Source organism: Chanodichthys erythropterus, chromosome 24 (genome assembly GCF_024489055.1).
Source record: "Chanodichthys erythropterus isolate Z2021 chromosome 24, ASM2448905v1, whole genome shotgun sequence".
NCBI classification, from domain to species: domain Eukaryota; kingdom Metazoa; phylum Chordata; class Actinopteri; order Cypriniformes; family Xenocyprididae; genus Chanodichthys; species Chanodichthys erythropterus.
Genome location: NC_090244.1, coordinates 15,158,082 through 15,174,252, shown reverse-complemented (window position 1 = coordinate 15,174,252; position 16,171 = coordinate 15,158,082). Strand labels below are relative to the sequence as shown.

At 35.6% G+C, this 16,171-nt stretch overlaps 2 protein-coding genes across 7 annotated transcripts in view; both read right to left on the bottom strand.

Annotated features, from left to right (window-relative positions):
- The window catches only part of gramd4b (GRAM domain containing 4b), a 39,993-nt gene extending 32,353 nt beyond the window's left edge, over window positions 1-7,640 (bottom strand). For 3 of the 6 annotated variants that reach the window (XM_067380479.1, XM_067380482.1, XM_067380481.1), the window contains exon 1: window positions 7,387-7,640. In XM_067380479.1, coding sequence (XP_067236580.1) covers window positions 7,387-7,415 — 29 coding nt within the window. In that variant the 5' untranslated portion in view covers window positions 7,416-7,640. Of the gene's footprint in view, window positions 1-6,919; window positions 7,062-7,107; window positions 7,258-7,382 lie in introns of those variants that run through there. The other 3 variants (XM_067380483.1, XM_067380484.1, XM_067380480.1) reach the window with 3 other exon arrangements.
- Window positions 7,641-10,144: 2,504 nt separating this feature from the next.
- Window positions 10,145-16,171, bottom strand: part of celsr1b (cadherin EGF LAG seven-pass G-type receptor 1b) — a 58,513-nt gene continuing 52,486 nt past the window's right edge. The window contains exons 28-35 of the mRNA XM_067380490.1: window positions 16,026-16,152; window positions 15,145-15,270; window positions 14,745-14,881; window positions 13,849-13,943; window positions 12,500-12,643; window positions 12,128-12,340; window positions 11,324-11,594; window positions 10,145-11,240 (exon numbers count right to left, since the gene is read on the bottom strand). Coding sequence (XP_067236591.1) covers window positions 11,216-11,240; window positions 11,324-11,594; window positions 12,128-12,340; window positions 12,500-12,643; window positions 13,849-13,943; window positions 14,745-14,881; window positions 15,145-15,270; window positions 16,026-16,152 — 1,138 coding nt within the window. The 3' untranslated portion in view covers window positions 10,145-11,215. The remainder of the gene's footprint in view (window positions 11,241-11,323; window positions 11,595-12,127; window positions 12,341-12,499; window positions 12,644-13,848; window positions 13,944-14,744; window positions 14,882-15,144; window positions 15,271-16,025; window positions 16,153-16,171) is intronic.

Genomic DNA, 16,171 nt, shown 5'->3' with positions numbered 1-16,171 from the left:
AAGGTGTCCCCTGAATGTGTGTGTGAAGTTTCAGCTCAAAATACCCCATAGATTTTTTTAAATAATTTTTTTAACTGCCTATTTTGGGGCATAATTAGAAATGCGCCGATTCAGGCTGCGGCCCCTTTAATTGCTCTCGACTCTATCATTGCATAAACAAAGTTCACACAGCTAATATAACCCTCAAAATGGATCTTTACAAAGTGTTCATCATGCAGCATGTCTAATCGTGCAAGTATAGTATTTATTTGGATGTTTACATTTGATTCTGAATGAGTTTGAGGCTGTGCTCCGTGGCTAACGGCTAATGCTACACTGTTGGAGAGATTAATAAAGAATGAAGTTGTGTTTATGAATTATACAGACTGCAAGTGTTTAAAAAAATGAAAATAGCGATGGCTCTTTTGTCTCCGTGAATACAGTAATAAACGATGGTACCTTTAACCACATTTAACAGTACATTAGCAACATGCTAACAAAACATTTAGAAAGACAATTTACAAATATCACTAAAAATATCATGATATCATGGATCATGTCAGTTATTATTGCTCTATCTGCAATTTTTCGCTATCGTTCTTGCTTGCTTACCTAGTCTGATGATTCAGCTGTGCACAGATCCAGATGTTAATACTGGCTGCCCTTGTCTAATGCCTTGAACATGAGCTGGCATATGCAAATATTGGGGGCGTACATATTAATGATCCTGATTGTTACGTAACAGTCGATGTTATGTTGAGATTCGCCTGTTCTTCGGAGGTCTTTTAAACAAATGAGATTTATATAAGGAGGAGGAAACAATGGAGTTTGAGACTTACTGTATGTCATTTCCATGTACTGAACTCTTGTTACTCAACTATGCAGAGGTAAATTCAATTTTCAATTCGTTGGCACCTTTAACCATTTATCAGTTATAAGCCATAAAATGAAGAAAATTACCGGCTTATTGGTATTGTCCAGAATTTTAATATAGGTGTAGCACTATATAACAATTTAATATTCTTTCCCAGTGTTATTTTAGAATTACTTGTATATTAAAAGTATTTATTAATATTTTGAATTAGCTTTTTTTTAATAATATATTTTCAGTTTTCATTTTAGGTTGTAGTCATTTTGTTGTGCTTTTGTATTTTTTTTTTTGTGTGTTTTTGAAAACATTTCTATTTAGCTTTAACTTACATTTATATAAAAATAAATGAGTTATTTTATAAGTTAAAAATTATAAAAAAAAATATATTTTTATATTATAGTTTTATCCTTTTTAGTTGACAATTACCTGAAATAAAACAAGTTTAAGTTTTTATTTTTGTTTAAGTTTTATATGAATTACGGAAAATATTTTAATTGTTTTAGTTAACAATAACAGCACAGTTTCTCACAGAAAGCTATATGGCCTCACAATAAACCATTTCATTTATGCGGCTTTTGCATCCTTTTCGAAGCTTGAAAGCCTCACTCACCATTGATTATAACTGTATAGAAAAAAAAGGCAACCAGCACATTATTCAAAATGTTTCCTTATTTGCATGTTCCACTGAAGAAAGTAAGTCATACAGGTTTAGGGTGAGTAAATAATGACATAATATTCACTTTTGATCTTTAATCTTAATATGTGCCAATTGCTACCTAATGGAAACAGGACATGCGGCTGTTAAACACGTGGAAAGTAGCAGGTCATGAACTTTTGTGCTCTTCCTCAGGCAATGTCTTAAACGTCTTTGTGCATCTACAAAAATTCCTTGAGAATGCTGAGGCTAAAACACTAACACAGCTTTGCAACATGTGACTGGATTATATACACAAAAAAACTCTGCAGGAACCCAAAGACCCACGGTGGGGCACAAAATAATGCTATTGGTGTTCCAAACCCTGCATTCCCTGCAGTTAGTTGACCTTACAGCAAACAAAGCAGGCCTGGGAACAAAGCGGCCGTATGCGTGCCTAGACACTCAAAACCTCCAAACGAGTTCTAATTTCACTTCCAGAGCCTCAGACAACATGCTGTACATGATAATGACAGGCCTGAGGTTTAACACCAGCCGTCTTGTTCTTAAGCAGACTGCATTTGGCTTCCTGTGAATTAGAAAGGGACTTTTTTTTGACAATAAGCAGACGTTTCATGCAGCTCTCATGGGGGAAACGGAAATATCTGCAGATGGTATATATCACCAATGTCTAGATTTGTTAGATTTACAATGTTTAAACTCATCAGAACGCAGCATTTTATGAGAAATTATGACAGGGTGTTAAATATCAAAACCAATCACGGCCTCTGACTATAAAAGTTTTGCTTTTGAATGAGTACTACAACAGGACTAAAGTTTTTCTCTTATGTTTATAAGAACATAATTTCTTTAAAGGAACACTTTACCTAAAAATGACACCTGGTGCAATGCATCTTGAGGCACCTTTTAGCTTTAATTGGGTCATTCTGTTTCAAATCACCCAACTTTTTTTTCAATTTTTTTGATTGTTAAAAAAAAAAGTCTGAAGAAAGACAAACATAAATAGTGATGAAAACCAAAATTATTATTGTTAAATTACAATTAAATGTCATGGATGAGTATTTTTTGAGTAATCCACTATTTTGTAGAGGGAGGAAAAAAAAGCGTCAACAAAAACATTTGAAAATGGCTAATATTTAACAATTTGGACATGGAGCTGCATTGAGATCTTATATCTCTTGGATTGAACCATATAGGGCCTTAAAAATTAAGATGCCGAAAGAAATGTTTGCCAAAAACCAGAATCTAAATTCATATTAAGATATCTTTACTGCTTGAGTTAGAGGCAGGCATACTTTGGAAAAGAACATTTTTGGCATCTGTTGCCCCCTCAGTTAGATGCGATTACTTTTATGATGTCTTTACTACCTGTCTGGGCCTTGAAAGTGGAAGTTGCATAGGCTGTCAATGGAGGGACAGAAAGCTCTCAGATTTCACGAAAAAGATCTTTATTTGTGTTCCGAAGATGAACAAATGTCATACGGGTTTGGACCGACATAAGGGTTAATGACAATTTTCAAGTCAAGTCACCTTTATTTATATAGTGTTTTTTACAATGCAGATTGTGTCAAAGCAGCTTTACAGTGATAACTGGTATATAATTTTGGATGCGCAGCAGCTCTTAAAGAATAGTGTTAATGCGGGCAGATCAAAGCACTGTTGAATAAATGTCAAGAATACTGATGAATATCAAATATCAAGTCAAAATGTCAAGTGTCCCCAACCAAGCAAGCCAAAGGCGACAGCGGCAAGGAACCTAAACTCCATCAGGTGGCAAACAAGTGGCAAATAGGTGTTAAAATGGAGAAAAAAAAAACCTTGGGAGAAACCAGGCTTAGTCGGGGGGCCAGTTCTCCTCTGGCGAACAGTGCTTTGTTACGATTCAGGTTGCTATCATAAGTCTGATAGGATCGCAACATTCAAAGTATTTATTTCAGTTCCATCCAGTTGAGGATCTATTCATCACGCCGGTATGGATGGTTTGTTGAGGAACTGTGCAACTGGCTGTCATGTCGATGACATGGCTTTAAATATCTGTTGCCCCTCTCAGTTAGATGAAAGATCACAAAAAGATCACCAGTGAATGCCAAATAAACAGAACTGTGATAATGTTTTTATTCAAGAAACATTGCACACAATGGCACCTGTTCCAAAAGCAAAACGCATGTTGGAGAGTAAATCACAGCAAAGCTGGCACAGGCAGTTAAGCGAGTTCGATTTTTTCAGGGTGGAGCCTTACTTTAACTTTCCCACTACTGACTAGTCTGCACAAGAAGCACAAAGTGTCTGAGACAAATTTTGGGTGAAGCTCTGCCAACAATCATCCTACAAAGTTTAGGTGGGGGAAAAATTATTAGAGTCTGTTTGAAGGGATAAAATATTTAATCATTTACTGACCCTCATGTCGTTATAAAGCGTTATTACCTTGTTCCTCTGTGGAACATAAAAGAAGATATTTTGAGAAATGTCTTTTTGTCCATACAATAGACATCAATGGCCATTAAAACAGTTTGGTTACCAACACATTTCAAAATGTTTTTCAAAACGTGTTCTGCAAAAGTTTGGAATGACAGGTAAGTAAATAACTTTTTTTGGGTGAACTATCCATAAACCACCTACAACATCATATTACAGGTTTAATAAACTTAAAATTAATATCCAAAACACTTGTTACCAGTTAATTTGTATATTTCCTCCATTTCAACAATATCAGTTTCAAAACAAACTAAAGCATAAAGCTGTATTAGAGCTGCACAATAAATCGTTAAAAGATCACAATCTTGATTCAAACACCCACACGATCTTACACCTATATAACAAAGATTCGGCTATGTCTACTAAACCTTTGACACACGTTCAAAGCGACTGAAATCTGCGTTGGTGCTGCTGCTGACCTAGAGACCAGTTGTCATGTCTGAAAATTTCACAAACAGTCTTTTCAACTTTTCACAAACAGTCTTTTCAACTTTTCACAGTATGATTAATTCTGTTACAAACATTCAAATTATCACAGAAGTACTAAAGTTTATAGCTCAGACAAAAACAGTTATTTTTTAATGGAGCAGGCTAAATCACCTTTTGAAAGTGAAGCCTAAAGTATACTTCACTTTTTAAGAATACGCGAGGGTCAGCATGATAAGAATGTCGTCATCAGAAAAGTATGCACATACAGTGCGCGCACCGCCAGATATTTGTAGGCGCAGGTCACACAACATGGGTATTTTTTTGTTGTTGCAATAATTGGTTTATCCACAAGGTGGCAACCATGCCCTGGGGGTGTCGATTCACAAGGTAGTTGAAGAAAAACTGCATTAACAGAACAGAACACATGCAAGCTACAGTGACAATGGAGGCCTACATAGACGAGAGATTGTGAGAAGAGGCTACAAAGTACCCTCAGTTATACAACTTTAACATGAAAGAATACAACGATGTTTACATGGGTTGTAACTCGTGGCGAGAGATTGCTCAAAACTGCGCATGCGTTGAATGCCTGTGTATGCGTACGAGTCAAATGAAGTATACTTTGCAAGGCTGTGCGTTCGTCTGTGTGAATAAAATGAAGTATAGCTTAACTTGATGCTTCATATAAAGATTGTATCAATTACATCATTATACCAGTAGGTGGCCACAAGTGACAGTTAAAAATGTCTGTCATTAAATCATTCATTCAAGAGATACGTTCAAAAGTACTAGGATAAAAGTTTATAGTTGGGTATAAACACTGATGACTATGGTAGCGAAAAATACAGTAAATCACCTTTTGAAAGTAATGACGCTCCAAATAAAGATTGTATGAGTTATATCGTTACACCAGTAGGTGGCAACAAGTGACGTTAAAGAGATTAGTTAAAAAATGCTGATTCACCCAGTAATGAAGCAAGTGAAATCTTTATGAGTTGGCCTTGAATCAATCAAACCGATTTTTTTTTTAACATAAACATAAAAACATTTAACATAAAAAAAAAAAAATTATTTGGGGTCAAAACTGAAGCATACTTTAGCTTTAGACAAACATCCAATGCGTTTCAGAAAAACATTTCATGAATAATGTATTTTGATTTTGTGCTAGCATTTTGAGAACGACTAGAATGTTTGAATGTTCTAGTAACGTTACTGGAAGATTCTTTGTTCATAAATTTGAGAGAACCTAGGAAACGTTTTAAGAACCTTGCCAGAACATTAGCCAACATTTTGAGAACAGTCAGCTGGGAATGTACAAAAAAAGGGTAAAAAAGGGTGAAAATTCTGTCATTAATTACTCACCCTCGTGTCGTTCCACATCCGTAAGACTTTCGTTCATCTTTGGAACACAAATAAAGATCTTTTTGATGAAGTCTGAGAGGTTTCTGTCCCTTCATAGAGATCCGACACAACTACCACTCCAGAAAGGTAGTAAAGACATCATAAAATTACTCCATGTGACTAATTTACGAAGCGACGAGAGTGCAAAAAAACATAATTTACCATTTAATTTACAAAATAACAGCCAAGATGTGTTCACGCAACAATGTCAGCTCTTGCGTGAACACAACATGCATGCGTCGCGAAGCTCTCGTGAATACTCACGCATGTGCGTCGAGTTGACGCGCAAGTTTGAACACAACACGCATGCATCGCAAAGCTCTTGTGAACGTGCGTTACAGATCAATATTTTTGTAAGTAAAGTGGTAAATTATGTGCAAACAAAGCACTCACGTCGCTTCATAAAATTGAGGTTAATCCACAGGAGTCACATGGAGTACTTTTATGATGTCTTTACTACCTTTCTGGACCTTGGAGTGGTAGTTGCGTTGGATCTCTATGGAGGGACAGAAACCTCTCAGACTTCATCAAAAAGATCTTAGTTTGTGTTCTGAAGAAGAACGAAAGTCTTGCGGATGTGAAAAGACATGAGGGTGAGTAATTAATGACAATATTTTTTATTTTTGGATGAACTATTCCTTTAACACGACGAAATGCTTAAAAAAAAACAACGTTCTGACTGTTGTATTCTACTGATAGACGCCATTCTACTGTAATTCTATATTAACATCCCTCACAATTACATCATAGCTAAACACCATGGCTACCAAAACTATTTTCTCTGTACTGACGCCACTGGGCGACTCCCCTTTCACTCTCCCGGCTCTGACAATGAGTTCAGCGGCCAAGCTGCTCCTCTGTGCTCCCTTTACATCCTCCGATACTGGCATTGTGACAATCTCCATTCCCTCATACTCTCTCCAAACATCATCCGCCCCTATTGTCATAACCTCCGCAGTCCATTACGGTGTCTTTCAGCAATGTTTAGCGCCCTTTTACATTATTCCTCATATATTGCAATCTCTAGTTAAATAATAAAAAGCATCTTGTTAACACAAATGCTTGTTTTATCCCAAAGATTCTGCTCCAGGGTTTTGTATCTTCCTCACCTCACCGTGTAGCTCAAGTTGGATCTCATCAATAAAACATCGAGGGTTGACACAGTTGCACCATCAATAGATTGCCGATTAATGCCTTGACCTAAAAAGCCTTTCGTCACTATGAAACTATGAAGATCGATGCCGTGTAGAATGGCGGCTTTCGTGTGCGTGCAGCATATTTAAAATCATTTTCTTACCTCGTCTTGACTGTAAGGCATGGTTGTCACATTAAGCCACACAAGCTATTAATTAATACCGTGGAATAAACATATGTCCAGAAAACGTGCTTGCAGCTGCATAAAACTACAAACAATGTGGCACATTCGCTCGCGAGTCGCGCGCGCTGCAATGAGTTTGAGGATTCGAATTCGAACGCGACAATGTAACAAAAGCTTCTTCAGTCTGATACATTGTAACACGTGCCCCGCCCGCCGCGGGATTAACAAGCAGAAAAGGGGAGAAAGTTTCTTACCCACCTTGCACGGAATTCGTAATTAAGTTTCATTAACAGGAAGGCATGAATATTCGAGCTTCGCCCCGCTCCCTCGCCACCTGCTACCAGCTAGATGAGAAAACCGGCGTAAAATGCTCCAGCACACACATTGATCTACGAATGTGACTCCCCTAGCTGTCAAATGTTATTTCCAGCGTTACTGCAGATTAGAATCGCATGCGAACAGCAAATCATCATTTGTGGTCTGTTTCAGTCTGTTGTTGATATCCAGCGAGACTCACTCACACCAGGAAATTTCGTCAATGACAGCGACAGGCGCTCTTAAAGGGGCCGATAACTGACAGTGGTCTCTTATCAGGAAAAACCCCATTCAAATATGTTTTCTTAGTGAATGAAGTCAGTGTGTGTATTTAAATTATTGAAATAGGGCAACAACAGAGGACCTTGTGTGTCAACAAGTGAGGTGGACATTAATCCCATAACTCTTGTCAATCCATGCTTAAAGTTTATGCGTCATATACGCATACGAGGGTGAAAACAAACGCGAGGGTGTATATTTTACAGTATTTTTTTCTAAGGTGGACTTGTTTTGACGTGTATATACGCTTTAAGTGTAGACAGATATGTAACAGGTCTGGTTTGACTCGTTTTGGGGGTGTTTGCACTGCGGTTATCCTTGGTCGCTGGATTGTGTGTCCACTAGGTGGCGCGCTACGATAGTTCAATGTGTTTACATTTGAACAGCTGAACTTTGATGCAAATAAGACATTTTTATGAGGTAATCACTTTTTCTTTCGGAATGGAATGCGTTTTGTACGTATTTTATATATAAGTTGTTTATCTCAGTCTTTATCACAATACTAGCAAAACTACCAAATGGTACAATGAGAATTACTGAGGGGTTTTTGGAGGTGGTTGGTGAACAGTAAAATTGTGAAATGTTATTACAAGAATGTAACTTTTTGAACTTTGGGAGAACTTTTAAAATATATTTTTAAAGTGTAATTTAAGTGTAATCATTGCAACATGCTGATTTGCTATTCAAGAAACATTTTAATGATCATCAATATTGAAAACAGTTGTGCTGCTTAATATTTTTGTGAAAAGCAATACATTTTAAGGATTCTTTGATTATTATAAAGTTCAAAAGAACAGCATTTATTTGGAATAGAAATCTTTTGGAATCTTTTGTGATTTTTAATATAGGGATAGTTTTAATTTTCCCATGATTTACTCACCCAAGCCATCCTACGTGTATATGAGTATCTTCTTTCAGACGAACACAATCATAGATATATTTAAAAATATCCTGGCTCTACAAATGTTTATAATGGTAGTGAATGGGGGGGGGGCACATTTTGAAGTAAAAAATAATGTAAACATCCAAGTAATCCATATGACTCCAGGGGGTTAATAAAGGCTTTCTGAAGCGAAGTGATGCGTTTTTCTAAGAAAAATATCCATTATTTAAAAGTTTATAAATTCAAATAACTAGTTTCTGGCGGACGACCGTACGCATACTGTCAAAGACTATAGAATAACACAAGACGTGTCACTCGTTTTGTTTTGAATGGGAGAAAGTGTAACGCGCAATATGGCGGAATAAGTCCCGCCTTCTAAATAAGAGCCAATCGCCGACTGGTAAAGTCATCGCGTCACTGCAGCAGCCGTTAGAAGTACCGGTTTCTATAGAAACAGTCAGACGCGCCTCTGAAACATGGCAGAAGAGACGCGCATTTAGGTCTGCGCATGCGCATTAGCTTGACCCAGCCTAAAAAATAGTTTTTTGTCATGATTCGAGCGTTTGGATAAAACATTTATAAGACAGCTGTTGTCAGATTTCATTGGTGATTTCAAATATGAAACGTAATCGTAAGGTTGGCGAACAGTTTTGGAGAATTTGATGTTTCCCCATTCAAAGAGATAGGGCATGATGCCCAGGATGCCCGAGAGGCGTTTCAAAGATGGCCGCCGAGTGAAATGACTTGTCTTAAAGGGACTTTGATACTGACACGATGCATAACGCAGGATGTAGGAGTATTGTCAGGTTCAAACAAATAGGGCTGTGCAACAGATTTAAGCTCCTCTTCTCTTATATCGAAATCTTCCAAAATTTATTGTTAAAATCACAAAATGATCGTTTTAGATTTATAATCTGTGACTGTTGATTTGTTTTGCTCTATCCTCTGTGTATCCATGTTTGTCAATACGTTGTGCGTCGTGTCAAAGGATACTGTTCTGCTGCAAATCGACTGGCGCATTCTGCGTACGGTCGTCCACCGGAAGCTAGTTATTTGAATTTATATAGTTTTAAATATGGATATTTTTCTTACAAAAATGCATCGCTTCACTTCAGAAGATCTTTATTAACCCACTGGAGTCGTATGGATTATATTTATGATGGATGGATGGATTATTTTTGACTTCAAAACGTGGCCCCCATTCACAGCCATTATAAACCTTGGTAGAGCCAGGATATTTTAAATATATCTCTGATTGTGTTCGTCTGAAAGACGATAGTCATATACATGGCTTGAGGGTGAGTAAATCATGGGATACTTTTCATTTTTGGGAGAACTAACCCTTTAATGCATCTTTGTGGAATAAAAGTATTAATTTCTTAAAAAAAAATCTGATCCAAATTTTGAACTGTAGTGGAAATTGAAGGAAATGTCATAATAGCAAGATAAAAAAAAGTAATAAAACAAGATCCTAAAGAGTTTTAATTAAATCTTTTAAATTCATTTATTTACAATGTTCAAATGTATTGTCAGTGCGAATAGTACAAATATAAATACCTTATTTTACATGCTGGTATCTAATGTCTACGAGCTTTGATAAGTAATGGAGGTATTTCATGGATACACATTTAATCTATTTCATGTGATAATGTGTGTTCACTTAAGGATTTACCGATCAATAGATGCTTCTAAACTATTACAGATTACATAGTTACTGACCTGACATCACTTTAACATAGATTGACCTTTAACATGAGTAAAAACTAAAAAAACTACTCCCTGAATTTCTCAGTCTATATATTATTTACACAAGAGGTTTGGCAGAGCTATAAAACAGTCGTCAGGCACTTTAGGAATCTTTTGATTCTCTATTGGTAATTTAGATGCAGAGCAAACGTAACAAAACACTGTTTTTCTATGTACAGCACCGGCAGAGACATTAAGACATGCTGAACATAAGCTTTAAAATACTGTCAGAGGTAATCACTGTAAAAATACAACTGCCCATTGAACCCAATGACAGACAATGTGTATGCTGGACATTTTCATACTGATAATTCATATGAAACATGACTGGGGGAATACTTTAACAAATGTACACATTAAGCTACAACCGCAAGTTCTTACAAATGCACAATATATATAAAAAAACACAATATAAACATTCAAAACAGTGCTGTAAAAATACCACAGTAAACAAAATGTCACAAACATAAATATTCAGTATTGACATCACAATGAAACCCTAATTTACAATTTTACAAATTACCCTATTACACATCTAAAATACAAAATGTAACTATAAACATTACTTACACATCATAAGTATACTGTTTTATGACTGATGAATTCTGGAATGAACTGTACAAATGCTTATTAATATCAAAGTTTTTATTTTTGTAGCTATCTGTTTTGACAGCAGAAAAGTTTTCTGTCTTCATTCAGCTGCAACAGTGCTTTGGAATGCTGGGAAACTGAGCACCCAGACTCCATTTGTATTAAAGGAGCCTTTAGAAATATTAAAAACAACTTCAGAGCAGGACCATGCTGTGCTTTAATACACTGATTCTTCAAAGCCCTTCCAGTTTCAGCGTCCTTCACGATGAAGACTCAGATTGAAGTTTCATTGCTGCCACTAACAAGAGAAATACAGAGTGGTGTTACATACAGAATGTGACTAAATCAATTTGAATGATCAGCATTTGACATCCAACTCACTCGGAATCAAAGTCTTCATCCGCCAGGGTGACGGGGTTCGTGTTGAGCTCCACAGTGATCCCGTTCAGTGCAGGCTGGGTTGGTAATGGAGGGGGCTTGATGACGATGCTGTTGGCCTCGGTTCCTGAGCGAACGCCCTCGTTTGACCCCACTGACGGAGTCTTACGGGGGATCTGGGGTGGGTTGTAGTCACTGAGCTTCTCCCTTAAACGGTTCTTCATGTTCTTGTCCGTCAGTGGGGGTGGATACGTGATCTTGTTCTTTAAAATGCCTAATTAAAGTAAAGCAATAATATAATATAATATAATATAATATAATATAATATAATATAATATAATATAATATAATATAATATAATATAATATATTTTAAGAGATATTTTAGCTTTGTAATGAAATATATATATATATATATAATGTATTATATAATTAAAATTATTATAAAATGCGTAATAAAAGTAAAGCAATAATATATATATATATATATATATATATATATATATATATATATATATATATATATATATAACATTTCTTAAAGATATATTTTTGTAATTAAATTCATATATAGGCACAATTCTACTTTATATGTCTATACATCTTTGCTCTCTCTCTATATATAAAATTACATAAAATAAAAATTATTATAAATATAATTTGCCAATTATTATGTATGCAATGCATGATGAAAACTGATTTTTTTTTTTTTACATTTAAAGTGCTTAATTGGTTTCATTCTCTTGTTTTCAAGTAATGAAAAATATAAATGAATATAAAATGTATGTATGCATGTGTTGTCACTCACCTCTTCTGGGTAGCTGGTTGCTGTTTGGTTGACTAGGTGGACTTTCACTTTGAGACACATCTCCATTTTGGTTTAGTTTATTCCCTTGATGAAGTTCCACATTCACTTTTGTTTCCACCCGCAGTTTCTCTGGACCACCCATATCCTCATTTTCACTGGCTGTGGGCGGCTTCTGAGGCCAGTATGGCTTCCCATGACCAGACACGGCATCAACTGCAGAACAACATGGGAACACTTATCTAACACCCATTTAGATATTTTATGTCAGGAATGAATATCCTCTGGTAACTATATATCTAAATTTGTTTAGTGTTTGCTTGAGTAAACCATGTAAAAGAGCAGGTCAGAGGCCACAGAAGAGGCTGCAGGCACCTTTAGGAGTGCTGTGGACGGGCGTTCTCTCATTATTCCATTTGGTCTTGGAGTGCCTGGCTTCATCTTCACTGTCCGAGGAGTGGGAGGAAGCGTAGGAGCTGCTGTGTTCATCCACTGAGAGCTCACTGTCCGAATCTGAGTCTATGGAAACAGAAAAATTAGGCTCTGATCACAGAAGTGCACTAGTTTACCCATAAATCCTTGTATTTTTTTTCTTCATTTTTGCTCTCCTATTGACTACTAACAGAAGAGCTTTTAGCATAGGCAGTTTAATAAAGTTCCTGATTTTCCTCTGGAACAAAATTTTGACACCATTCAATGGTCTTAAAAATGAAGTCTTAAAGGTTCCCTAGAACTTTTTTTTAAAAGATGTAATATAAGTCTAAGGTGTCCCCTGAATGTGTCTGTGAAGTTTCAGCTCAAAATACCCCATAGATTTTTTTTAATTCATTTTTTTAACTGCCTATTTTGGGGCATCATTATAAATGAGCCGATTCAGGGTGTGTGGCCCTTTAAATCTGGTGCTCCACGCCCCAAGAGCTCGCGCTTGCCTTAAACAACATAAAAAAAGTTAATAACAGCTTATATAACCCTCAAAATGGATCTTTACAAAGTGTTCGTCATGCAGCATGTCTAATCGCGTAAGTACAGTGTTTATTTTGATATTTACATTGATTCTGAATGAGTTTGAGGCTGTGCTTCATGGCTAACGGCTAATGCTACACTGTTGGAGAGATTTATAAAGAATGAAGTTGTGTTTATGCATTAAACAGACTGCAAGTGTTTAAAAATGAAAATAACGACGGCTCTTGTCTCCGTGAATACAGTAAGAAACGATGGTAACTTTAACCTCATTTAACAGTACATTAGCAACATGCTAACGAAACATTTAGAAAGACAATTTACAAATATCACTAAAAATATCATGATATCATGGATCATGTCAGTTATTATCACTCCATCTGCCATTTTTTGCTATTGTCCTTGCTTGCTTACCTAGTCTGATGATTCAGCTGTGCACAGATCCAGACGTTAATACTGGCTGCCCTTGTCTAATGCCTTGAACATGAGCTGGCATATGCAAATATTGGGAGTGTACATATTAATGATCCCGACTGTTACGTAACAGTCGATGTTATGTTGAGATTCGCCTGTTCTTCGGAGGTCTTTTAAACAAATGAGATTTAGGAAGGAGGAAACAATGGAGTTTGAGACTCACTGTATGTCATTTCCATGTACTGAACTCTTGTTATTTGACTATGCCGAGATAAATTACATTTTTGAATCTAGGGCACATTTAATGTTATTTCTATGTACTTAGTGTTTTTAAGTGTATTTTCCCTCACCTTCCGCCTTTTTACTCCTGTGGAAAAAGAGTGATGACTCTCCTTCATCGTGTCCCACTTTTCCACCATTAGACGATATGCTGTGTTTCTTCTCCCTGTGTGAAAACAACATTAAAACTATGTATTAAAATTGTAAATTTGTTTCATTACATTAAATGGAGTCATGCTAAAGTTATTTAATGACAGTAAGTTGATAGTGAAATCTTCACAAATGCAGCAGCTGCCAATATAGCAATATGACAAATATGACAACCAGGAATTTTTATTCACTAGCTAATAAAATGTTCCCTGAAAATGTAATTTGCTTTACCGGTACACTTTGTAGTTGAGTAGAATGTGTGTCTGAGAGATCAAACACATGAATCAACACACATTAGATCCAATATGTGATACACATATGCTGTGAATTAGGACAACTTTTACAATACTGAAAGGCTCTGTCAGAGGTTAAGGTAAAAAAAAAAAAGAAAGAAAAATGGCTAAAGTGCCACCAAATGATAGCCATAATGTACTTCTCATTTTAAGATATTCAGTGGAGTGACCTAAAAACCGAATGCTCCTTTGAGACGTTTACGCACAATTTAATAATCGGTGCAAATAGGTTAGTGAAACAGCTACCAGCACAGCTGCAGGCAAATTCTTCAATGAGTTCATATCAGTTCGTAATTCCCGATTTATTTAAAGCATATTGCAGAAACCTGATTCATGAGAGAAGTTCAAAGGATACATGATTCATGTTTCAACACCTCTTCCTTAACCTCATTCTTGTGGTTGAGGAGGAGGTGTGGAGATCTTTTGCACAAGTATTTCAAATGAAATGTTAATGTAGTTAACAAATGGATCCTTATTGTAAAGTGTTACCCAACTCGCTTCATGATTGACTTGTGGTGTTTTACCTGAGTGTGGAAACGAGGTAGCTGCTGCCGTGACTCCTGCCTGATCTAACAGAGCTCTCTAGAGAAACAGTGGACTCTCCAATGGTGGTCCGGTACAGACCGCCATCCTCCATGTAGACTTCACCATTCAGAGAACGCTGGAAGGACAGAAGGAGAGATTCACTGTTTCATTGCTTAATAAATTGTACCTGTATGTGAATTTTTACATTTTTAATTAATTTTGGTAACATGTACTTACTGTAGTCATAACTGTAAATTATGCATAATTACAAGTAAATAACCCTAAACCAAACTACAAAAGTACATGTAGTTTCTCAGTATTTATTTGAGTAAATACAATATAACTGTTACCTTTAAATAAAGTGTAACCTTAACTTTTATTTTATTGTGTCAAACTCACTGTGAGTAAAGTTGCCCGTGTCGTATTGGGATCTTCAGCTGGTACTTTCTTTCCTGTAAAGACACTTTTCAGGTTCCTCCTTACGTCTTTATTGAGAATACAGTGGAAAAAGAAGATGCAAATGCCCTGGAATGAAAAATTAATTACTGAATAATTACATAGGTACAAATTTGTCATAATACACAAGCATACCTGTTGGTTTAAGAGAGCAATTCAATTTCATATGTTTTGTATAAACCATATTTTATTTTGTAGTTCCCATTAATTAATTCCCATGCTCTTGTATTTAAATTTACATTTACATTTTTAAATCTTTTTTATTTCTGTATTATATTATTATCAAGAATCACAATAATCATTATTATAATAATAATTATTAAAAAAAATTAATTACATGCTGACAATTATGTCATCAATGCATTGTTGACTCTAACTTTAATGTATATAATTTTTTATCTCTTTTTCTTTCATTTTACCTTACATTTTCTATATCACTTTATTTACTTTGCTCTTATTTTCTGTATTGTTTATCTTATTAGCAACAATAAGATTTTCAATTTTTATTTTATATTTGTATAATTTATAAGTCAATTATATATATATATATATATATATATATATATATATATATATATATATATATATATATATACACACACACATATATATATATATATATATATATATATATATATATATAAATACATACATTTATTATTATTACTTTACATTCTGACATTTGTGTCAATACAGCATTGTTTACTTTTCCTTTGCTCTGAATCCAATCTACATTTCTAAAAATTAAACTGAGGCATTCTAAGAACTATGACAAGAAGTCCTACTGTTCTGACAAACAGTGTACATTATTCACATGACCATACCTGTAGGCAACTGAGGATGGCAAAAAGGTAGTGGAAGGAAAGCACATCACTGTTGACTGCCATTAGACCCAGCAGCCAGGTGGCGCTGATGAGCAACAGGAGGAGGAAGGCCACTCGAAGAGCAGAGCTGCACAAGAGCAAATAAG